At 38.9% G+C, this 25,907-nt stretch overlaps 1 protein-coding gene across 1 annotated transcript in view; it reads right to left on the bottom strand.

The window, feature by feature from the left end:
• Positions 1 to 24,427, bottom strand: part of ANKRD10 (ankyrin repeat domain 10) — a 31,601-nt gene extending 7,174 nt beyond the window's left edge. The window contains exons 1-3 of the mRNA XM_010151743.1: positions 24,263 to 24,427; positions 15,434 to 15,525; positions 1 to 123 (exon numbers count right to left, since the gene is read on the bottom strand). The exon at positions 1 to 123 is cut by the window's left edge and continues 134 nt beyond it. Coding sequence (XP_010150045.1) covers positions 1 to 123; positions 15,434 to 15,525; positions 24,263 to 24,427 — 380 coding nt within the window. The remainder of the gene's footprint in view (positions 124 to 15,433; positions 15,526 to 24,262) is intronic.
• Positions 24,428 to 25,907: the final 1,480 nt, after the last annotated feature.

Below are 25,907 nucleotides of genomic sequence, written 5' to 3' on the forward strand. Positions count from 1 at the left end.
GTGCCATTGCTATAGAAACGATTCAGGTGACAGTTCTGGAGGTTCAAGAGAAACTGGGCACACTCTTGGAAGCCCTGGGTATGTGCAAGGTCTGCTGCTGTCAGGCCACTGGCATTTCTCAAGCTGTACGATACAAAGAAACTGAATTACACTCATTCATCGAGCTAGCTTGCTGCTGCTGCTGCCCTTACTGACTATCTATCTGTTGGTGATGAGAGAAAACATACACTTAGCAAATTTCCATTAAGAAATTAGTTATCAATCTTAGTTTTATAACTAACTTAACTTTGCGCACATATATCTGGCTTCTAAGCAAAATTTGGGAGACAATACACTTTTAAATAAAATCAATATACTATGTGCCTTAAAAAAAAAAAAACATCCTCCTATTTAAACTTCTCAAAACACTTTATTCTAAAATAGTCTGAAGCATCTGATATTTACATAAACTTCAGACCAATTTAAGCCTTGAATTTTACCATCTTCTGCAGTTTATTCTGCAATCTACTGCTTTAACTTGAGCAAAAGATCAAATACTCAAAACAGGCTTAACAAGACTTGGCAATTGTCCATGGCATTCTGGTTTCTAAGGTAACAACAACATCACTATTCTTCCTAACAAATATATACATATATAGAAAAAGATAGATAGATAAAGGTACTATACTTAGTTATGCTTTGCTTATATATATTTTTTTTTTTTTTCTGGCTTGTTTCTCATTTCAAAGTGTGTGACATCATAAGTGCTGGGACTTGTTTTGTTATTTGAACCAGGACTTTTCCATGCACGAAGAGAACGGCATTGGATTTTCAACATTCTAATACATCAAGGAGATTATAAATGAAATCAGGTAGGACATGTAGAAGTTTTATTTGAGAGTGCTGTATCATGCATTTACACAAACATACAGTATCTCCGTGCTCAGAAATATAGGGAAACGTCCTAAGTGCGTAAAACTGGGGAAAAAAGAGGGCTAAGAAATGACAAAACCAGATCATCAAACAAAAGATGACAATAAATCTTTCTTAAGTTTTGCCTTTCCAGACGGATCTAACTAGTCAGAAAATTGATTTTTTGTTACTTGGCTTCAGTAGTTTAGACAAGTCCATCCCTTAAAAATCCAGAAACAGACCAGCCATCAGAATAAAAATTCAGAAGATTAAAAGACTTGATTCTGTTGAAACTCATACAAAGTGGAAAACACCTCACTCCAGCTCATGCAAAGAAAACAAAGAATAAAGCCCAGCTTTGCCACCTAGATCCCTGCAACTTATCTGCTACAAAAATTAGATTAAAAAAATTATTTAGAAACTGACTGTTACAGAAAGACTAATTCCTTAAATGGATACAGCTGGGTTACATAAAATCTGGAAGAATAAGTCAAAATACTACGGAATCAGAAAAATCACTAGGCAAGATCAGGGTGATTTAATTCCATACTACAATATTTTAAGTCAACATTTACTTGGACTACTAGTGAAAATCCAGAGAACAGCAGCCAAGAGTGGTCTAGAAAGTAAGCCTTCAGATGACTGACTAACCTAGTTCATCAAAAGAAATGAAACCTCAAGGTAGAGGTATTGGTTTTGATACAAGACAGCTGCGAATAACCCATTCTGTGCAGCCAGTGCAGGCAGCACACAAAGGGGATTAACACGAACAAAGGATACTTGAAGTTAGGCAGTAGGAGAAAGTTTCAGAGTATAAAGGGTGCTGAATCTCCAGAGTCCTTTTAAGAGCAGATTATGATTTCAAGAGATTCTGCAAAGTACAGTCAATCCTTCCCAATACCGGACAAGACAGCCTGCTGAGATCCCTGCTAACCAGTACGGATGTCAGTGGAAGTTGGCAAAGGCATCTGGAGATGCGGAAACTAAGGTGCAAGTGTGGAAGGCGGCGTGACCAACCGCTGGGAAACCAAGTTTACATTTCCCAGAAACAAAATAAATGAACTTTAGGTTAGCACTTGCCAGATTTTAAAATGTAAGGACCTTTGACACTTTTAGATCTGTCCCTTTCCCACCTCTTCCTGAACGGCTCACTCTTAACAAGTAGACAAAGATGTAGTTGTCCTACAGGAAGTACTGCATAGATTTTCAACAGACTCAAGCATACTGGATATAACATTCTTGCTTCTGAGAGTTTAGAAATGTCTCTCTTAAAAATCCGAGTCTGAATTTAGCCTATCAAATTCCAGAGAACTTCCTGTGTTCAGAAGTTAGTAATAAAAAAATAGAGAGGGACAAAAAAGTTAAATAAAAGGAGATGACAGCATCTAGATGAGTCTAGAAACTGGCTCACCAACTGCTACAAAAAAGAACACAACTGTTAATTTCTCCCTTTAGGTGGGAACACTGATTTTCTTTTGCTGATTTTTCTAGCCTTCTCTAGGAGGAAAATCTGTCCGTGGGAACACAAATGGCAGGAAGAGCTAGCTGTGACACACTGGCTCATCATAAGAAAACACAAGTAATCAAAGAAAAAACAGCTAACAGCCACATGCACAAAGTAGGAAAGAAAATAACAGGTATCACCAAGTTTTACCTGTCTGTCATAGCTTTATGTATTTCCAAAACGTGCAGAAACACTGCCACCACTGTGATGATTCTAAGTGCGTAACAGAAAAACAGTGTCTCATCCAGTCCTCCTAGAAACCCTGGAGTACTTGAATGAATTAAAAAGCTAAGGCACCTACTAGGCCAGTCTTTAAGAGCGCCAGTCTGGCGTCGGAGTGGTACTACCCTGTTACAGCAGTAGCTACAAGGAACTGGGAACAAATCTATTACTAAATCTGCAGTGTATGGTCTACCTCAAATGCTGCCCATGTCTGAAAATTCAGCAGCTACCTCAGCTTACTCCCTGAGCTAAGAATATAAAAACCATTAAAGAGAACTACACCAAAGACTAAGAGGAGTTCAATCTCTTACGTGCAATCCCTGTCAGTCCTTGGTTAGGAACTGCTATTGTATGCCAACTGCCTACAAAGCAAAAAGGAGGAGCAGTAACTGAAAATTTATTTGGCTATTAAGTAGACTATATATGGCACGTACTGTATGGTTAAAAAGGAAAAATCAACAAACAGGCAACACAAAAGAGGTAATCACTATATTTAGGTAAATGTCCAACAACCTCAGTTATTAGAGATGATCCCTGAATGGTATTTCTCTTCATTCCTCACAGCTGCCTACATAAAGAAAAAGGATTTGACCAGGCAATAACTTAAAGTAAATTCAAGCCCTGGTCTGTGAGAGAAAAGCAGTGAGAAAAAAAAAATAAAGGCAATCTGTTGGACAACATGGACAGGAATACCACAAAATTTCATGTCTTGAAAAAAATATTTTCCACCCTTTCTTCTTTTTTTATAAGTTAAAAATCCCTTCAGTACTAGCTTTGATCTTTTACCCTGAACACCTTGAAATAGCAGAAGCTGCAAAGCTCAGAACACCCTGAAACTAAATTTTCAGGCAAGCTGTCTATTGTTATTGCTAATCATAGAGCAAATATGACAGCTCTATTTCTCTAACTGCATTACTCTGAATTTAAAAATGAGTAAGGAAATTTCCTGCAGGTTTTGTGGCTCTGTTTGTTTTGTTTGGGGGTTTGGGTTTTTTCCTCCCTCAACAAAGATGCTGAACTTGAGGACAAGCTTATGTTTCTTTTTGAGGTATTTCTCTAAGCTAGGCTACCTAGATGAAACAAGAGTAGGGAAACAAATACATAGACTGGTTATTTTTCACAGACGACCTTACGAAGGAAGAAGGTACCAGCAAGAAATATAAAGACGGATGGAAGAAAGTCATGTTAAATGAAAATCAGGCTAAGTCTTGAAAAGCTACCTGCATTTTATCATTAGTCAGTCTTTCATCAAATAGTATTCATTGACTTGGTGCAGTTTTCTAAAGGTTGGTCTAGTTACTGTCCAAACAGGCAGCTGTGCTCCAAAAACTTAATTCCCTCTCTCTCCAGTTTTAAAAAAAGAAGTCAAAAACCAAAGACATCTGTGAAGGAGGCCAGTCCAGCTACAGGAACAGGTGGAAACACTGAAGAAAGAACACAGAAAACTACATCTCTGAAAATCTAATTCCCTTTCTGGCACGTTCTCCAGACAGAACATACATGAAGGCTTAAACTGACAAATGGGATAAAGATTCCTTATTTAACCTTGCCCAGAACTAAATCAACTTTTAGCAAATGGTCAGAAAGCCAATACACTCTGTGCTTAGAAAACAAATACCCGGCACCATTGCCAAAGCAATTCAAGTATTTGACAATGAATTACTCCTGTTACAATTCTTCCCCTTAGCAGCATTTTATTTTTGCTTTACAGTTTTTTTATTATTTCCATGTAATTCTTACTCCTAGAAACAAACTGGTATCATGAAGCAAGACATTATTTACGTTCAGACTTCTTGTAGGCTAAAATCCAGGAGGAAGGAATGATAAAGACGCATTGTTTTCCTTGAAGTACAAAAGTACAAGATGCTAACTCCAAAGCAAAAGATGAAAGACAAATGTAATTGGAAGGATGTATTTTCATATTATATTCTATGTAGGGGAAAAAAAAAATCCATGAGAAGAGTTCAGGAAAGTCTGGATATGGATGAGTAGAAGTAGATGATCTTGAAGTTCCTTGACAGATGACATTTAATACTTGAATTGTTCTGTAGTGACAGGTGTTTTATAAGCAAACTCAAAATGTGCACTGTGATATTAAGAATTAAAGCTCTGACTTCTGTACATACATTTATTCGCACACCTTCTACAGTGCTTAGAACAACACTCTTACAGCACATTTTTCTTCTTCCATCAAGTGGCGTCCGCAGGCAGTCTTCAAAACTGACTGAACTCGGCATGAAGACGACTTTTTTTTTATCCCTTTGGTTGACACCATCATAACTCCCATTTCAAAAGCCCAGTTCACCTGAGAGTCCTGGTATCAAATTAAAGCAGCTACAAAGAGGACACTGATGAAACATGTATTTTCCTTCTGAAATGCTTTTAAAAATTCTGGCTGTGGGTGCAATTAAATTGTTGTTCAAAACCAAGAGAGGTAAATGTTATTTGACCAAACAGGATTCGTGCACAGAAACGTGAAGTTAACTTGCAGACTAGCTTTTAATTTACAAGGTTGTTTTTATTATCTGAATCTAACCACAACTTGTTGCTTTGAGAAGGTCAGTAAAGGAAGGAAAAAATCCGAGGTAAGTTCTCAGAAAATATGCAGGAGACTTCCACTATGACAAAGTCATAGAAAGTAAAAAATCCAAAACCAGTAAAACAAAACGTAGAATTTGTTTACATATAACTACTTTTGTGTAAGAAAGATTTACCTCAAGGTAACTTGCAAAATTTACTCTTAGAAGGATCTATGGAAAGATAAGATAAAGACTTGTGCTTCTCACAGTGAATTACAAATTATACTGAATTCAGTTAGAAGGAACTTGATTCTAGGTTGCTTCAATTGTTCTTATTTTCAATACTTACTGGAAGAATAAAGTAAGTACATTTCTATGTGTCTAACAAAGAAATAAACTTGAAATACATTATCTTCCACTTATAATGTCACATACCTTGAAAAACAAAACATTTGTTTGCTACAAAAGGTCAACAGTGAATCTTTTTGAAAATTACATTCATATATGTAAAAAAATTCCCCTAGATGTTTAATTTTAAATAGTGATTATTACAATCGCCTACAGCTTACTGTGTTTTTGTTAATGCCATGCGACAATCTAAGAAAATAAACCACAGTTTTCGTATATCAATGTAATATCTGTTAAAAAATACTGATCTCAACTTATCTATTGTTAGTTTACAAATAAAAATGTAGATAAATGTAAATTAGGGTAAGCAAAGCATGCAAATCTATAGACTCTATATCTGAATTCCTAGATTAGCATTAAAACCAATCACCGCAACAAATACCTCAACAGTATGCCTTGTGTGCAGAAAGGAAGCGATACTGAACATTCAATGCCACAACTGTAAGGTTTTCGGAGAAGCACCTGTGGCAGTTTCAGCAGTTTCTATATGGAATGCTCCCCCTTTCTAGGATTACTTGAAAAAATCAAGTCAATTCGAATTACGTAGCTGTAAAACATTGACATGTGTAGTTTTTACAGTTTCAGAATCTTCTGTTTGATTTAAACGGGCAATGGTGCATAAACAGGAAACTCATATCATAAGGGATCACATATTTGCAGGCAACATTAAAAGTTACATTAACATACATGAAGTGCTGTAGCACATTATTCAATATGTAAGCCATTATCATGTGACCACCTTAACAACAAGATACTAAGCCTCTTATGCCTTTAAAGCATTATTACTTTCATCCTGAAACCAATTTGTCAGTTCTTCACTGAAATTTATATAAAACGGACTAAAATTACCGGTCAACTCATGGCTTCAATTACTTTAAATTTAGTAGGCTGTATCTCAAAAGAATTAGTAACTATTCCTATATAAAAATTAGCAGATACAAGGATTAAAACAAAACAAAAGAAGAAAGAGAAGAAAAAAAAAAAGATCAGAACACTAAAACGCCCACAGTGAGAGAAAACGTTTCCTATATAAACATCAGCATACTAGTCTAAAATTTCTATAGCAAAATTATTTCAAAATACTAAACTTTAAGTGTTTTAACCCTTTGGTGTCCAAATACAGAAGTTGTGAAATAGTTTCAAACTGTTTGGGTTGGGGTTTTTTTTTCAGATACCAAGAGAAAAATATCCTTAACTAAACAGACGTGTGTCACTGCTGGGGACATCTATAAAAATTCATGCTAGAATTGCATACTGGGCATCTACAAAAGCACAAGTTGGTGCCAAGTTTTTATTTCACAACAAACATGCAGCAGCTGTTTTGGACTTTTAAAAACAATAGTAGAGTTTCTCAGAACATCCTACAATATCATAACAAGGTAAGTACACTGGAAAGAATGAAGTTCTTTGTGAAGCCACTTCTTTTCACATCAAAACTAAGGTTGACTACAAATTACGCAGCTATAATCAGCTCCTAGATAATTCAGCTCACGACCGAGCAAATGCTGGCAGAAGAAAGAATTCCTTAACCATGGTGGGCAACATAGGGATTATTACAAGCATCACCATCAGGAGGTGATTTACTGCTCTATCTGTACTCCAATTTATATGCTTTATGAAGGACCTCAAACGGTGGACTTTGATTTCCAGTATCACCTGTAAAAATGACTCACATTTCCAAGTAAACTTCTGCCTGAACAATACCTGACTGGGGCTGGTATCGGCAATCAACTGTATTTTTAAATTCATATCTGAGTATGTAAGAAGCGATCCCTACACACAACTCTCAAAAGGAAGGTATGGAAGACTATGTAACTCTTAACAGTCCGAATGCAACGCAGCGTAACAGAGGACCCTCCCTATTAAAATGAAATCCTAGATCACTAGCAAAAATGAATTCCAAATAAGCATCTTTTTACTACTGCAGCTACTTTAAGTCCAAAGACAATGCAAGAGTTAACTCAGCCAGCCAACTTTATGAAAATGGAAACTATCACTGCTGCTGCTATCATCTTTCTAGGAAAAGACAGGAATTGCAGATAAAGTGGCTTACTATGAGGAAGGCGTTGTGGAAGACTATTAAGGAAAGGTTCAGTGCAAACTCTGACCTGAAAAGTTAAAACATCCTTGCCAGGATGTCTCTGGCAGCAAATAGCCTTGCAGAGCAGATTCTGCCAGGATGTCTCTGGCAGCAAATAAAATCACGGTACTTCTCAACATACCAACTGAAAACCAGCGAGAGACGAGAATTACAAACATGAAGAGAGCAAGCTTCTCTCAACTGTGCCAAGCATGGAAGAAAGTTCAAGAAATTTACTACAAAAAGCATGGACAGTAAGAGCTTGGAAATAAAACTAAAGAAAAGAGCCAAATGGATTTTAAAGGCTTTTTTGTGCTGAAAGGGGAAAAAAAAAATCACTAATGAAAGGACTAAAGGTATCAGATTATTTTCCCGTAAGGGGCATGGAAAAGGAGCCTATCAAACTACACGAAATGTTATTTTTTGAGACAAAGTAACTCAATGCTCTTACTCAAGCAGACATGAAATATTCTGGATTAAGAAACCACTTAAGTGTATAAAACCACTTTAAATGAGCTTCACAGAAGAGTTTTTTGAACTTATGATGTTCCTCCATTTAGAAAAAAAATTTATCTACCACGTATGAGCAGCAGCAACAAAGTACAAAGAAAGAAACAGGAGGTGAAACAGAAGAGTAACATTTTCCCTAAGTTACTGCTGCCAAAGCTCTTCCAAGGTTTGTTATGCCTCCATGCAAGGAGATAAATCTTGTAACCTGTAGCACATGACACACATCAAAAGGCTTTTTTGACCAACTTGACCACGCTCTGGGCCATGTCACAACTGCCTCATGTTTTCTGTCCAGGTTCAACAGTACTAGCTGAACTACGATTGACTTTACCCGAAAGGCACAAACTAGAACAGGAAACTAAATCCAAATCAACACAGCAGAAGTAGTGCAACTGCATTACAATTAACAATTATCTCATTGTGTATCTAGTCAAAAAGCATCGGCAGATCAATCCCAGCACCCATATGGACCATCACCACCATCGATGCCTGCACTAACCACCAGAACTAATCTGACTGTTGCCTTTGGGAACATGGTGCACCCTTGTCTCTTCCACTGTATCTAACTTGTGCTCTGCCCAAGTTCCAGTTCGTAACGCTTTGGTTTCCCCACCTGATTATACCGCACCCAGGTTTCTGTTGCCACTAATAGCTTATCTTATCGAAAAAAATAACCCATAGCAAGGGAAGCTGCAGTGAACATGAGCACAGCATCATATGTGAAAGCAGATCGCTCCCCCAAAAATTCCTAACGTTCCTGTCCAGAATTTGAGCTATCCTCATTTAAAAGTCTTGTTGTACTTGGATTTGCATGGCAAAGTTTTGGTAGCAGGGGGGCTACATGGATGGCTTCTGTAAGAAGCTGCTAGAAGCTTCCCCTATGTCTGACAGAGCCAATGCCAGCCAGCTCCAAGATGGACACGCTGCTGGCTGAGGCCAACATCCCATCAGCGACAGTCATAACACATTTAGGAAGGCAGGCGGGTGGGTGGGTAAGCGTGCGTGTGTGGAAAGGAAGAGAGTATATTATGCAGTCAGAGAGATGCAAGAGAAACAGCTCTGCAGACGCCAAGGTCAGGGGAGGAGGAGGAGATGCTCCAGACGCTGGAGCAGAGACTCCCTAGCAGCCTGTGGTGCAGACCATGGTGAAGCCGGCTGTGGCCCTGCAGCTATGGAAGGTCACGGGGGAGCAGAGATCCACCCACAGGCCGGGAAGGAACACAGGCCGGAGCAGGGGGATGCCTGAAGGCGGCTGTGACCCCATGGGAAGCCTGTGCTGGAGCAGGCTCCTGGCAGGAACTGTGCCCTGTGAAGAGAGGAGCCCACACTGCAGCAGTTCATGAAGAACTGTAGCCCCTGGGAAGAAGTCACGTTGAAGAAGTTCACGGAGGACTGTCTCCTATGGGAGGGACCCCTGGCTGGAGGATGGGAAAAGTGTGAAGAGTCCCCCCCCGAGCAGCAGAGGCAATGTGTGATGAACTGACAGCCAATCCCATTCCCCATCCCCCTGTGCTGCTTGGGGGGAGGAGGCAGAGAAAAACGAGTGAATTTGAGCCCAGGAAGAAGGGAGGGATGGGGGAAAAGTGTTTTAAGATTGGGCATTAGTTGTCTTCTGATTAGAGATAAATTAATTTTTCCCCAAGCTGAGTCTGTTTTGCCTGTGACAGCAACTGGTGAGGGATCCCTCCCTGTTCTCGTCTCAACCCACGGGCCTTTCCTTGTATTTTCTCTCCCCTGCCCAACTGAGGAGAGAAAAGCTAAAGCAGCTTCAGTGGGACCCCGGCATCCAGCCAGGGTCACCCCAGCACCCTTGGTGACACTTCAATGTTCTTTGTCCAGCTCTGTTGGACTGAAGAAATGCTGAGAAACCAGTGCTGTAAATCACCAGGCTCCCCTGTCAGGCTGACCCATATCCTGTGAACTTTCTTTCCAGAAAGGTTGCAAAATGTCATTGCTTTAATGACGGATTTAATTTTATTCATAAGAAGTGCAACTTCTCACATTCTCTATTTCTGAACTGATGTCAGTAATTAAGTCATTATTCCATCACCACTAAGAATAATTCACCCTCAAACTGAACAGGAACACAGTGGTAGAGTTTGCCCCACCTTCCGGCAATTACTCAGAACGGCTGTAACCGAAAACTACCCTTTTTCCACTGTGGTTTACTGCAAGACTGAGCCTATCTCTTCCACCTTTTGATTTATCAGTTATCCATGCATGTATGTTCTGATTCAGTATTTCCAAACCTTTGAGACCAAATCCAAATTACTGCCTTACTTCATGGTCACAACCTCCTACAAGCCATGTTAAGTTCTTCTATGACAATGGGAATCAAGCATGACACCAACCACAGAAGTCATTACCAAGCTTTACTTGTAATTATTTTGCAGGAGAATTAAGAGTTTTGCCACTGAAAGGTACAAACCATTTTGACTTTGTTTTTCTATAATTTACATAAGGAGGGAAAGGAAGAAAGAATTCCAACACCTGTAGCCTTCATACTGCAGAATGGTCACTACAAGAAGACTACAATGATGGCCCTTAAAATGCTTGTTACATACAGTGATAAAATGCTTGCCATAGATAATGGAAGAACAGAAACATTTTTTCCTCAACTATACTGGACTGTCTAATAATGCCACAGCAGTAGTTAACTGCAGTTTAACTGCTGTCTGGAGAGCAAACTATCAGCTTTGCAAAAAAGAATCACGTATGAAGTGACCAGAGTTTGAAAAGTACCAAAAAGATGACATGAATATCAATATACTAATTAATAGATAAGAACCAATCTGTTGAAAGAGTACCTAAAACATGTTCCTAAACAAATAATCAGTGAGAAGCTAAAGCATTATTCTCAAGATGAGGTTAATGACCTTGAGAAGGCAGGATGCCGATTCTTCTACTATGAACCAACGTAGCAGCAGAGGTTCTGAAGTGATGACATGGTTAATGGCACTCCACAAGTACCCGAACACCAGAAATGGACTGCAGTTAACTACCAGACTTCCAGTATTGAAATTAGCTGGGTAAGAGAACACGCAACTGTTAAAAACCTACCAAGGATCTGCTAAGATTTTAAGAAATCGGGAAGAAATCCAGAAACAAATGGCAGAGATCTCTGAAACCTGAGACCCTTCAAGAGAACTGGCCCTCAGGACTGAAAAGGAAATGAGGGTTTAGGACAGAAAGGAATGGCTGCTTTCTGTGTTACCATGAGGAAATCTACACATCACTCCTGTCTCTCCACTAAAGGTGACTGAATTTCAGAAAGTCAGGAAGTCTCAAGAGTACAAATGAGAAGAACCAAAAGCTGAGATAGCGTGGGGGCGGTCATAATTAAAATGTGGAACAGACTTCAAACAGAAACGTAGTACAAGAATTTCACAAAGGGCTAAATCCAGAAAAAATTCATACTGGACAGATTTCCGTTATGGAGGATGGAGAGCAGTTGTGAGGAAGAAAAAAGAAATGAATGATTCTTTTTTTTAAACAACCCAACTGCAGTTCATGGCACATGAATTTGCCAAGAAGAGTTACAATTAAGCCACTGCCAAAGGATGAGAATAAAGTTTTTTCTGAAAAACTAAATTCCAGGGATAGGACACTTCTGGCATTACAGGAGGAGTGAATTTACACATTCAAATGAATGCAAGACAGCTTTAATGAGAAAGTGGCTGAAGTGCCTGCCTAAACTAGATGAACATCATGATATAAATCTGACATCTGGTAGAAACAGATGTACTGGTATATTTACCCCCGCATGTCAGTTGTTCTCCCCAAACGTGGAGACCAGAACGTAAGAAACCAGAAAGGAAAGTACCTCTTTGGGGTATTGTAGCACCCTCTCGTTGTATACTAACCAATTTTCAAAAAACCGTAGGGTTTCTGGCCGGGAAATAAAAAGCTTTTCTATGCTATGTTTTGATTAACAAAACTCTGAAGCAAGCAAACATCTGTCTTCAATTGGATCAGTGCATGCCCGGCCACATCCCGCCCCAGAAGCTACACTTCTCTTGATCCCAGGATAATACCGCATTTGAGACTTCCCTCCTAGCTCTAAATGGAGCTACTGCAGAATACAAAACTGTTGAAATGAGAGTTGCAGAAGAAGTTTTAACCAGAAGTGAACATAATGCAAAAGTGAACTGCATGCTAACGGACACGAAACTGGGAGAAGTTCAAATAAGTACGATTAACAGCTGCATCTGCCTTTTTTTTTTTTTTTAATTCAACAGTGTCTGGTGTTTATAGTTAAAATTTATGTTTACATATATGTTGATATGCAAGGCATGTAACTGTATTAATGCCCAGCATTTCAAAAAACAGTGTCAAAGAGCAAAACAAAACATGGCACCAAGAAGGCTTTTCCTCCAAAAAGAGCTGTGGACACGTTTTTGTCACCATAATAAATAATACACAATTAACCATACATAAATCGCATCATTATGCTTTTTAGTGAAAACCCAGCAGTTATTATGGATACTTTAAAAGGTACTATCCACATTAAAAAGTCAGTTACACAGCAAACCTTTTCACTCATATGAGGACATTGTGACCACCTGCTTCCCCCTCTTCAAGGGTCCATGAATACCATAGTTAGTGGAGCAACCATTTTTATGGCTGTAGAACATACTGTGCACAGAATATGCTTCAGCTAAAATGAGAAGGTAAATACCACAGAAAAAATCAAAATATTTTCACTAGGGTACAATTATTATTTTTTAATATTATTAAAAATTTACACAGGAATAGAGACCCAAATTCTCTCTCATCAATTAGGAAAACAATGCAACAACTTCATGAAATTTAGAGCCTGCAACACACTGTATTTCTCTGTAGAAGCAATACACTAACAAGCCTGAAATAAAGTAAACTACAACAATTCAAGTGAGGCAATTTTATTAAAACTAAAATTCTTACTTTTATCCTTACTGGACTATTGTCAATATTCTTTGGCTTCCATATAACCAAAGGAATGAATAAAAGAAATATGGTAAACAACGATATCAAAGACTAAAATGAAGTAACTTGGACGAGTGTAACAGCACTGTTTCAATCATCACTCATTAATTAAAAAATACATTTCTTGCAATTACACTGCTGATTACTAGCACTCATGTAATAATAAAATCTTAACATCCCTGTTATAGTTTCTACAAAAAACTAGGGATGGTGCAATAGTTGATGTATAAAGTATCAGGTATAAACAGCGTATCTGAATATTTGCAGTCACAAGGGACATTCTCTGCATCTTCATGTAGCTAGATTTTGATACTCTAACTATGAAGAAATAAAGAAAAAAATAGATTAGAATATCTAATCCCCACAAAAAAGAGGCCACATTCACCATCAATACAGATCAGCACTTCAGTTCTAGTTATTGCTTAGTTCTGTATTTAATAAAATTCTTGCCTTGGTCATATATAGTCAATTATAATTTCAATTAATATGTAAAAATTAGAATTCAAATATATGGGTAAAACCTCACTCCTTTTCTTCTGACTGAGGCCATAAAATAAAGGAGTCAAAACTTGAAGAACATCTACGTTTTCAAGATGTTACACAAATCAGGAAATCAACATAATCATTAGAGATGAGAGGCCAATTTTCAAATCCAGAGAACCCAAAATTAATCGCTTTTAAAAACGCACCTGGATTTGGCCTAATTTAACATGCTGAGCCTAGACACTAGATTCTATGGGGAAAAAATCCTCACCCCAATCAGTCAGTAGCTGGCGCGCTCAGGTGACAGGGCCAAGCCTCTAAATGACTAAACACAGGTCTCTCCACCAGCCTACTGAATTTGCATCCCTGGTTTTACCATTTCCTGGATAGGTTCTGATATTTTATTACATACAGAATAACTCGTGACAAGTCTATCCTTCTGAAACACAGATGGAATTCGGAGTTATAAAACTGAGAATTCAAATTATTTCCTGTTCACTATAACTGCTATAAACCTAAGGTACCATTGCAACTATCTTTGGTCAAAGGCAGATACCACACTCCAAGATTTACAGAAATGTTTTGCCTATGGCTTGCAAACATGATGCTTAAAAAGCAAAAGGCTGCAGCCACATCTCCAGGCTCAGTTACTCAGCTACTTATTTTCAAAGTCCTATGGATGTAACATGTCCTCTTGTTTACATCACACTATTAACTCACTCATTTCACTCTGTTTATACAGTTCCACAACTTCTCTTTAGATTGGATACTTCGTAAAAAATCACAAGATTACAGACTAATTGATGATGATAATTAAGGTTTGCTCGATTCCACAGTAAATTTAAATCCAAGTTTACCTTAAGATATCTGAAAGTGAATGCAAAATGGGAATTTATAAATTTAAGACTGATTTAATGAACTTGTCAATAACTGACCAAGACAACTGTGCAGAGCTATTTCAGTGTCATTTTTCCATGAAGCAAACAATATAAAGCAATCTGTTCATTATTATTAACTTAATAGGTACTATATTTCCTAAATACCCTATGATATCACTGAAAGAGTTAAAATTTTATGGTAGATTCATCAGGGTAGCATTACAAAAACAGTAAGATGGAAACCAAAGGGTAAAACAAGAAATTAACTACATGATTCTTATTTCACTTACAACTTAAAAAATTTCATATTGCAGGTTAAAATACAGTAACGAATCACCATTTCAAAATAGTAAGGCTAGTTCTAATTAAAACAAATTGCTAAAGTATTTACATTATTATAAGCCATAGAGCTTATACTCAACATTTCTAGGTGAAAACTGCATCCATTTTGTCCATGCTGTAAGTTGCAAAAGTTTGTGAGATTTTCTGATTGTTTTTGCAGTACATAAACCTTTAAAGAAAAAAGTTAACAGGGCAAATACACAATATACTAACAAACAGTATTAAGCTAACTGTGAAGAATGTGTGAGATGCTATTTTGCACATTATGTTGTTTTTTGCATTGTTTTCTATAATTATTCACCAGTGCAAGGTGTAAGTTTGTTGTAAAAATAACTAGATAAAGTGTACAATTTGGGGTCATCTCTGACAGAAACATGATAAATATTTTAATATATCAAATATAAATGCAATAATAACGTAGCACACTGGTATCACTTAGGTAAAATAAACTTCATTGCTAGACATGCAAGCCATCTTAGGCCTCATTACAGTTGAACACGTCTAGCTGTCTTTTAATCAGGTGTCTGCTGTTCTGACTTTTCGTTCTGACATTAGTATCTACGTTGACTGGTCTAAGTTAGTTAGCTAAACACACAACAACAAACAACAACAAAAAAAATACCTCACTTACTCTATTTGCGCACCATGAGCCACAAGGGCACTTATGGAATCCATACTACCAGACCGTGCTGCTTTATGAATAGGAGTTTCACCAACATAATCCTGTAAAGACAAACTACATTTTGTCAAGCGTAATCTTTCGAAAAATTAAAGTCTTACTTTTACATTACTCACTTTAATTAAGAAAGCAGATAAATAAAAGCAGCATTTATTAGCTAGCAAATGCAACAGGTACTTACTTCATTGTTATTTTAAAGTTTGCAGTAGGCTGTCATGTACATTAGGTATTTAGCAAGAAATAATGCTAAGGGCAGCTAACTCACAAGGTAAGCCTTATCCAGTAACAACCAGCAGTCATATTCAGCAAAACTCGTTTAAAAAACTCACAACATATACCTCCGTAACAAGTTTCTGTAACAGCGTTATTTCCTAGCACTTTTGTTTCCCACTACGTTGGAATGGGCAAGCCATCTTGAATGCAGAAGCAGCATGGCCAAATCTGTAGGACTATAGTGCTTTCAGATCTTGCTGACACGCTTACAGAGTGCTGTACTGCACCATAAATACTCACCAGGTGAGGAGCAGGTGTATGCATACCTCTACTGTAATACAAGTATGCCCAGAGCTCACGGGACAGGCCAGATCTCTCCCGAGACATACACATCGACTCATGTTCTATACACTTTGCTTTTCTGACTATCTTTATCCGTCTGCAGTCCATTACTGTTAACCAGCACATCCAATCGTTTCATCTTTCCACATTACATGCAAACATACTGGGAGTAGCATACTGCTTTTCAGGAAACTCCTCTCTACAAACCATCTTCACAGGTAACAGGGAGAATCTGCAACAAGTTTGCAAATACAACTGGCAAGCAGCAGGTAATCTCCATGTATCATGATCTACAGGCTGCAGGTGAAATTCAGTAATTCCAATTAACTGTCAGTATTCATAGAATCACAGACTGGTTTGGGTTGGAAGGGACCTTAAAGACCATCTAGTTCCAACCCCCCTGCCATGGGCAGGGACACCTTCCACTAGACCAGGTTGCTCAAAGCCTCATCCAGCCTGGCCTTGAACACTTCCAGGGATGGGGCATCCACAGCTCTGGGAAACCTGTTCCAGTGCTTCACCACCCTCTCCGGGAAGAACTTTTTGTGGTATTAATAACCACGGAGAAGAATCTGTAACAAATACAGCCTTGAAGTAGCAACTAAACGTTCAGTTACTGGTTTGTTACATGATTTAGTTATCACAGTCCCCAATGCTTCCAATGCATTGCAATTTTTCTTCCCCATCCTTTCTTTCTCTCCAGATTTCTGACAGACTTCACTTGCCAGCTCCGTTGATATTAAATAACTGTACGTGCCTCATTTTTGCTTCCCTATTCCTTTGATTAAAATATCGACGCTAGCTATTAAAAAAGTAGTACACCGTTACCTGCTCGCCAGCTTTCATACACAACGGTGTTCACACCTTACCCTACACTATTGGTTACGCTTTAGCTCTATTGGAATATATTCAAAAAATGATCATGCTACCATCTTGATAGAAGGTAACGAGTGTTTTAAATTGTCTGCCAAGCTTCCGAGAAATCTAATCACGTCTTTTAGACCATGTAAATATAACTTGAAGATGAATTTTGGATTACGTGTTATGTAGTCCCAATTTTATTTAATGTTAAAATATCTTCTAAAAGAGTTACAAATTCACTAAGGGTACGCCAGTCTACCAGTGCTTCAGACATATCTTCAGCCACACAGTGAACCACCTAGCACCCCCAGCGGGGAAGAATAATGGTATCAAAGTCTGCCTCCTTATAAACGAAGGAAAATGGCTGACACAAAGCTTGTAGAGAGAAAAGAACAGAAAACGCCTCAGTGACTTGGGAAGAGCGATACAGGCCTTCTTCCAAAATGGCTGCCCGCAGCCGATGAATAGAATACTGCTTTCCAATGAAGTCTATATAACTTCTCCTCTTTCTAACTTTTACTGAAGTTACAGGACAACACATGTTTCACAAAGGACACAATTTTATTAACTATCACACAGAGAAATTCATTTGGCAATAATTTATCCAGGAAGATTTTCTTCACAGCACAAAACATTTTCCCATCATGGAAACTGTCTTCGATTCATCATTTTGTTATTGTCTCCCCCTCCCCTCTGTTAGGGGTAAAAGTATATAAAATAAATGACCTTTGCCTCTTTTGTTCAGCATTAGTATTTACGGTCCCAACCCCAACTTAAGAGATAATAGCTCAATATAAAGCTCAGTTTAGGGAGAGTTAGCTCAACTAGCCATGCATATGATGAAGATGGAATCATGGGATGGTTTGGGTTGGAAGGGACCTTAAGGCCCATCTAGTTCCACCCCCCCTGCCATGGGCAGGGACCCCTTCCACTAGACCAGGTTGCTCAAAGCCTCATCCAGCCTGGCCTTGAACACTTCCAGGGATGGGCCATCCACAGCTTCTCTGGGCAACCTGTTCCAGTGCCTCATCACCCTCTCCGGAAAGAACTTCTTCCTGATATCTAATCTAACCCTCCCCACTTTCAATTTAACCCCATTCCCCCTTGTCCTGTCACTACAGACCCTTGTAAAAAGTCCCCCCCCAGCTTCCTTGTAGCCCCTTCAGGCACTGGAAGGTGCTATAAGGTCTCCCTAGAGTCTTCTCTTCTCCAGGCTGAACAAGCCCAACTCTCTCAGCCTGTCCCCATAGCAGAGGTGCTCCAGCCCTCTGAGCATCTTCGTGGCCTTCTCTGGACTCGCTCCAAGTCTTTATTAGCCCCATAAATCTAGCATGTTGCCCACAGTAAGATCTATGATGAAGAGACCTTTGCAAAAGGACTCCTCACCACTGCATTACAAGAATAAGCTAAGCCCACAGCACCAAGCAACCCTGTCACCAACAGCCAGAAAAGGTCAGGATCTCACAAGAGAATACATGTCTTGAGAAGGGCTTCTTTCAATCACGGGCCCAGAAAAGCATGTCTCTCTTCTCTAAAGCAAAGCAATTGAGAAAATGCTTAGGAGAATGACAGAACACACAGCTTTAGATTTTTATAGCATTTCTTTTAATTACAGCACCTAAGTTTCAGACATCTCTAATGTCATCTTCTTTTCAAGGTCTCCTATGGGATGAAATCTATTTGCACTGAAATAGTTTCTGAAATAGTCTCGTAGCTTTACAAAAAAGAAATTCTCTCCGGGTTATGAGCTAGACTGAAAGGAAAGAAAGAAAAAAGTATCTCCCACTGAAAAATGGCCCTCAAGTTCACTCCTTTTTCAACACATCCAAAATCATGTGTACAGAGGAAATTAGTCTATGAGCCTCAGAACAATTCTGTTTTAACAATTCGAATGGATGCCACCAAACAGAAAAAGCAATACAACAGAGGTTTTTCCAAGAAGCATCCGAGAACAGCTCAGGGTCTAAATTGCTAGCACATTTTCATGCTTAAGACGTCTCTGCCCTGCCTCTTTTTTGTCTACATGAAGCAAACCAAGTTACTTTGAGAGGCTCCACAAATTCCTGATTATCCTTGATAATGCCTAATAATCCTTCTTAATGTCAACAGTTCCCAGACGTGTTCAGTTCAATATCATCCCTTCTGTAACAATATTCTAGGAAGAGGAACATCAATAACTTGTACTGGCCTTCCATATGCAGAGCAGACCTTTTCAGGGTCCCATTCACCCTTCTGATGTAACAGCGCACTAACAGCCCAAACACATCTCACAATCCAGAAGCCGCATTGCAATTAAAGTTTTATTAATTTAGACCAATTAAGTTTTATTAATTTAGCATTCAAGATAACACAAGTTTGTTTGCCTCTGTGGAACGGAAGCATTTTGTATACAGTGCCCCTGATGACAAAGGCACTTTTTTTTTTTAAACATCTCTCTGCTACTGCCTTTGCAACAGGATAGTTGTGCTCCTCAAGGGAAAGGCAGCCTTCTCTAGCTTGGGGTCATAAGCTTTGACTCCCATTTCATCTGACTGAGCAAGTATCTAGCTTCCTTCCTTATTTTTTTTTTTATTTCTGTGGCTGAAGAGTCTTGCTTCTTTGACAAATTCTCAGTAACTCTATCTCAGCCTGATTAATCAGTTTGCATTTCCTCATTATGCCGCTTAACCTTAAAAGGCATTTATTCTACTCATTAAATATTTCTCTCAAACTCCCTGCTTACTGTCAGGCTTCTTTCCACAGTGATCATTTTTTCAGTTCAATCTAAAGCCATTTTGTCCACTCCATTTTCCCTGTCTTTTGGGGATCCAAGTTTCTGTTGGCTTTAGTAGCTTCCAGTTGCAATTTCCCATTCTGTTCTCCAAGTTCCTGGATACGATTCAGTTATAATCACATCCTTGTCATTTAAAAAAAAAAAGTTACTTACCTGTATCTTGTTTTAAAACAAAAAGCCCCCATGCACATTTGCACTGAAAGTTTTCAACTATGTGTACTGGTTTTGGCTGGGATAGTTAATTTTCTTCATTGTAGCTGGTATGGGGCTGTTTTAGATCTGTGACCAGAGCAGTGTTAATAATACACCAGTGTTTCAGCTACGAGTGGGCTGGGGATACACAAGAAGCTGGGAGGTGACAGAGCTCGGAGAGCTGACCCAAAGGGATCAGAGGAACATATCCCATACCATGTGACATCACGCTGCATAAGGAAAGCAGGGGTGGGTGGGTGGGTGTGCCAGTAGGTGTGTCCATGTCCATGCATGTAGTCTGCCAGGGCTGCTGTGCCTGGGGACTAGCTGTGCAGCAGTCGGCTAGTGGTGAGCACAACTGTGGGATTTGTTCTGGTTGTGGTATGGGGTTTAAAAAAAAAGTTATCATAAATTTATTTTCTTGGGTTTGTTTCTTTTTTTACCTATTAAACTGTCTTTATCTCAACCTAGTTTTCTCACTTTTCCCTTTCAATTCTCTCCCTCAACCCATGTGGGGTGCCTACCAGGGTTGAACCACAACACACCTGTAAAACACCTGTAGTACAGATACCTGACTGAGACACAGAAGTGACATTTTACCTGACAATAAATACACACTAATCCCATCCCTTAACTCAAATTCTATCAGCTGCTCATATTTCCCAAAGCTGTTCAGATTTCTTAAGACCCAGCAACCTACCATTTTTGAAGCCAAGAAGCAGCAGTTGGAGAACACTGAGTATTTAACTCATTCTTTGCTAAAAGTGCTTTGAATTCACAATAGTTTCTCCTTCTGGGTTTTGAGTACAGATGAGCACTGATGGAATATTTTTATCTGGATTTACCCCAAACTGCTGTTTAAAATACAAAACATACCAAGGGAATGAGTGGTTTTTTCCCTCCCCACCACGGATATCGGCATGTTTACAGTTCTTGCTAGCATGGGTCATCTAACCCTTCTAAATCTACCTACCATCACTGTCACATGACAGTAACTGCCTGCATGAAAAGTAAGTTAGCATCACCTGTAAGGATGCAGTATTTCTTATACCTTCTCTTTAAGACAGGCCACACAAAACTTCTTTTGGCCAACCAACACAAGCAACATACAGCAGAATGTTTAATAGGCTGACCCTAGAGAGAAAACACATTTAAATGAAGTAATAGGTTTTCTAATCAAGAAGTACTATGCAGTGTTACAGTGAACTACAGCAGGCAGGTAGATGAGTGCAGGTCTTGAGTCACATGATTAAGAACTACTGGCAGGCACTGCCCACTGAAGAAAGAAAAGAAGCAACAGGACTTTGAGTCCACTGCCGGGTAGAAACAGGCAGGTCACTGCTTCACACTTCAGCATTCTCCTTTCAATTTTTATGATGATCCTGGGGAGGGGAAGAACTGCCCACTGATCAATTAAAGAGAGCCAGCACACACAGTTATATAAGAGGGCTGGGCATCACAGGATATACTCACAGAACTTATCTGGGGAGCAAGGTACAGGTGGGACAAGCAGTTTTCAGCATCTGTCCTTCATTGATGCTGCCTGAGAAATGTCCCGGGCAATTGTCACCAGCACAGAGATATGCATTTTCAAGTCTTCCTAAACTTCAGGGCAGGCAAAATGGGCTACACCACAATACCTCAGGGCAGATATGAGAAAGCGTGCATGCAAATTCTACTGAGTACCGGAAGTTTACATTAAGACTGAGAGACTCGAGTGGATTCCTTTTCAGAAGCTATCCTTTTCTTTTTCCAGAGGTGATGGGTTAGTCTGTAGCCAATGACCAGGAGTCAGTTTGGAAGGAAAGTTTTACTAGTTTAAATATCAAGTATTCCCAGATCTTTCTCAGCATGTGTTTTGTATCCAGTGTCCATGGAACACTTGTCCTCACACAAGCATTAGCCAGTGACTATGTCTGAAGTACAGCATCAGTCAGCGAGCTGGAAGGAATAAACAAAATACACATCAGGAAATAGTGCTCCAAAAGCTCTAAAGTGTGGGTGGAAGCCCTAGATGATCACCTGAAAGTGCTTGAAGTTGAAAGTTAAATAAGGAACCAAGATCATTTATTAAGCAGTTCAAATCAAACAAGAATAGTAGAATTTGACTGCAATTCAATTAACAGCTGGAAGGAACTGGGGACAGCAGAGTACACTATGCTTTACATAGCCATGTATGAAACACCCAAAATACCCATGGCACGAATTTGCTGCTGTGGGTATCACCAAGGTACACTGTCTAGCTTTCAGTGCTCATGCATGTGAAACCCGTGTGACTGACCAGTGGCATCCTAACTAAGTACTTAAGAGATTTTTTTTGTTTGTTTTTACTGCCATTTTAATTAGCCAGAGCTATCTTCCTTATCATCAAACCAAATCTAAAATACCTCTCCTTGTACGTTTAACTAATATTTTGTGGGGGGAAAAGAAAGTTACTACATTCAAGTGTAACCTGAGTCTACCATTAACAACATACAAGGCTTCCACAGTGTCAACTCTCAGTACTATCTGAATTAGTGTCCTTTGCCTGCCAAGACCCAAATCTGCCCTCAGAAGCCCACAGGATACTGTCACCACTGTCTCATTTGAAAACTTGAGAACTACAGTACTCTTCCTCCTGTGTAGGACCACTGGATTTGCTCTGGTGACAGACTGTCAATTTATAAAGACTCAAGTCACTGGCCAGTCTTGGTGACTTACTTTAAGGTGGACTGAGTTTCCTGTCTACTTTTAAACTGCACATTATACTGCCTTCTGCTCTCCTTTAGTCATCTGCATGTTGCCCTCAGCCCATGGAGAAATCTCTCTGTACTCTTCTTTTGGGGGCTAGCTGCTACTTTCCTCTTCACTGTAAGCTCACTCACTAGATGGGATTTTCCCCCCTCCCAGTCACGTTCCAGGAGAGCAAGCTTGTTCTTCAACTCCATTTCAACCTCACTGGTCAGTTCTTCTCTTTATCCTCATAGCTGGAAACTTTCATTCTTCTCATTCATTCATTTTCATTCATTCTTCTCTTCTTATTTAGCAGATATTTTTGTACATCTTTATTCTGTGCATGCCATGTTTCCTCTCTAATCATCATTTCTTTACATTCTTACCTGGTCTCCAGATCCATTTATAGCTCTTGTATTTTCTCTTCTGAAGATTCTACCACTATGCAGCAATAACTTATTGCATAAGTTACTTTTGTCAGGTATCAAGGAGAAGATGCGATCTATAGCCTCTGCATCCAGTCACCTTCATTGTTTCTACAATTCTCCTGGTGTTTCACAGCTGTTCTCAATGCACCAGCCTTCTTTTCTGAAAACTCAACACAAACTTCCCCATTTCTTATGTTTGCATAGATTAAAAAAAAAAAAAAGAACCAAACTAAAAATGCACATGTTCACGTTCTTCAGCAGACTTAGCTTAACTCTACTGCATATAAAACACAGCCTGGCCATTTAATATTTTAAGTATGCTGCAAGATTTAACAGACCAGACATTTTACAGATGTTGTGCTAGGCTACAGCTTTTAGTAAATACATATGCTGTAGTATTCATTACTCTCATAGACTATGATAAATTATATTTTTGAGTACTGTTACTAAGGCACACATTATGTATGCCCAGCTTACATAATAGATCCATTCAGTACTGCAAATATTTTCTCCAAAAGCATGACAGTTTTAAGCACTTGATTCTGGCAGTGCACCCGAGTATAACAGTCCTTTACAGGATTTTTGCTGTATTGATGCACTCTCTGCTACCCAATAAATACTTAGCCATACTCACAGCAAAAGTAACGAAAAATTATTAAAAATAAAATAAAAAAACCCCACCTATTCATTCTTTAGTAAGTACGTGTGTCTGATCTATTTGCAGGATGTCACTAGAAAAATCTTTAGAAATAATCTAAAAAGGAAAACAGCATGAAACCAGATGCATCTTAAAATAAACCATGGCAGACCTTACTAGTTAGATGTATGACTAAATCATGAAGTACCACAAAGGTCTCATGGTTCCATACATAATGGTGAATTTTCCAATTCTTAAGATATTTAATATGTAAGATGTTCCTCACTAGGCTTTTTCCTTTCCCCTAAAGAGGCATTAAAATATCAGAGTATTTGTTAATGCTGCCAACACCAGGGCAGCATACCATTTTGGTCGAGATGCAGGAAGATGTCAATTCCTAAAACAAATGCTCTCCAAACCTCTAGTAGCTTAAAGAATATTTATTAGCCCTATCTCTACTGTAACGAAAAAGGTCTGTAACTAATAATTAAGTCTTTTGCCTTCAGCTGATGTTAAAAATAATGTCTCTGTATGTGAATGTAAGGGTCAGACACGTAGTAAAAAGGTACCAAGACACTCCTTTCAAAACTATATGCAGACACGAAATATGCGTGAATCCATACCTGTTTGTTTATGTTGGCCCCCACTTGAATCAACCAATTCAGGCACTGTGGATGTCCTCCAAAAGCAGCAATGTGGGCTGGTGTTTGAGCAAAACGTGTTGTACTGGCATTTACAGAAGCTCCAGCTCTTACTAACTGCATTAGGCACTCCAGCTTTAAAGACATGAGGGAATAAAACCAGAAATGTTACACAGATGTGCTACGACAATCAGCATGTGCTAAATACATACATAAAACCTAGAAAGGTTAAACTTACGAGAGACACTACATGGATGCAAAACAAGAGAGAATATGAACATTAGGATTTTCCCCCCTCCTCCGGCCATAAGCCACACCTGGAAAGTACTTAATTCTCACCCCAAAAACTGAATACCAACATTTATTTTCAGGATGGAGGAAGAGTTCTGATCCAGCAAAGCTGAAACATTATACTAAATTATTAGATAATATTTGGCAAAACAACAGTGGTGTCAGTAGATACATGGATGTATTCTCAGGAGAGCTTAGAGGAAGGTAAATCGGGAAAACACAAGATTTAAAATTTCTTTAGTGTTTTCTTAGAGTGACTGACAGATTACTAAAGAAAACTAATACTGTGCTAAATCTGTAAAACGAGTAAATTCTTCACACCGTTTTCCTGTCATTACAGCTATAGAGCTGTTAAAATAGGTTGCATGTTTGTGGACATAAAAACAAAGAAAGAAAAGCACTCTGCTGTAAAAAAACGCAGTATTTTGACACACTATATTCTGACTTTTATTTTCCCTATCATACTAACCAGAAGTGTCAGATATCCAGCTACTATTTTTAAGTGTTCATAACATCACATTTGTAGAAGCTAGGCAAGCCACAGCCATGATGACCTCAACTTTCAAAAATAGTAAAAAAAAAAAAATTGCTCCTTTCCTGTCACACACCAACATCGTCTTTTTGCTGATAGCCAAAGGAATGCACTATGCTAAAATAAACAGTTTAGTCTAGGCTTCCATTTACTGTGGTCAGAAAACAAGCGCCACTGCGCACACACGCAACAGCCAACCAAACAAACACCACAATGACTCAGGACATTGGCTCATATAAAACTAAAATCTGTGGGTCAGTCTCTCCCAGTTAAAATGTTTGTTAGCCACACCAGAGCTATGGAATAATCTGTTCATAAAGGAGCAATTAAAAAGCATTAGAAAGTCAGCTGGCAGCTTGATCACAGATAGACCATAAACATCACTATTCCAACATTCTTCCCTACTGCTGTAGTCAATCTCTCCTTTTTATTCTTTTAAACCTGCAAATTCCTGATGTTAATGAATTACACACACGAGATAAAAGTACCAACCCCTGCAGTGAAGTATTTTATATTAGTTTTGCAAATATATTGCAAACTTCAATTGTTTCCTCCTCCCATATAGCTCAAGCACGTATGAGCCCTATCCATACAGATACACTGAGGCACTTTTTTGGACTGTAATGGAGTTGACACCAGGCAGAGGCACCATGAACTCGCTCATTACATGCTGTAAATGTGCAAGGGTGAGGGTAACTGAAAGACTGCAGCATTAACAAATCTAGCGCCACAAATCTCAACATTACCAAAGACCTTTCAAAAGAACGAGTACTTTTACTGAAAGGGGGGCACCCCCCCACCCCA

The sequence above is a fragment of the Eurypyga helias genome, unplaced genomic scaffold (assembly GCF_000690775.1).
Source record: "Eurypyga helias isolate BGI_N326 unplaced genomic scaffold, ASM69077v1 scaffold4425, whole genome shotgun sequence".
NCBI lineage: Eukaryota > Metazoa > Chordata > Aves > Eurypygiformes > Eurypygidae > Eurypyga > Eurypyga helias.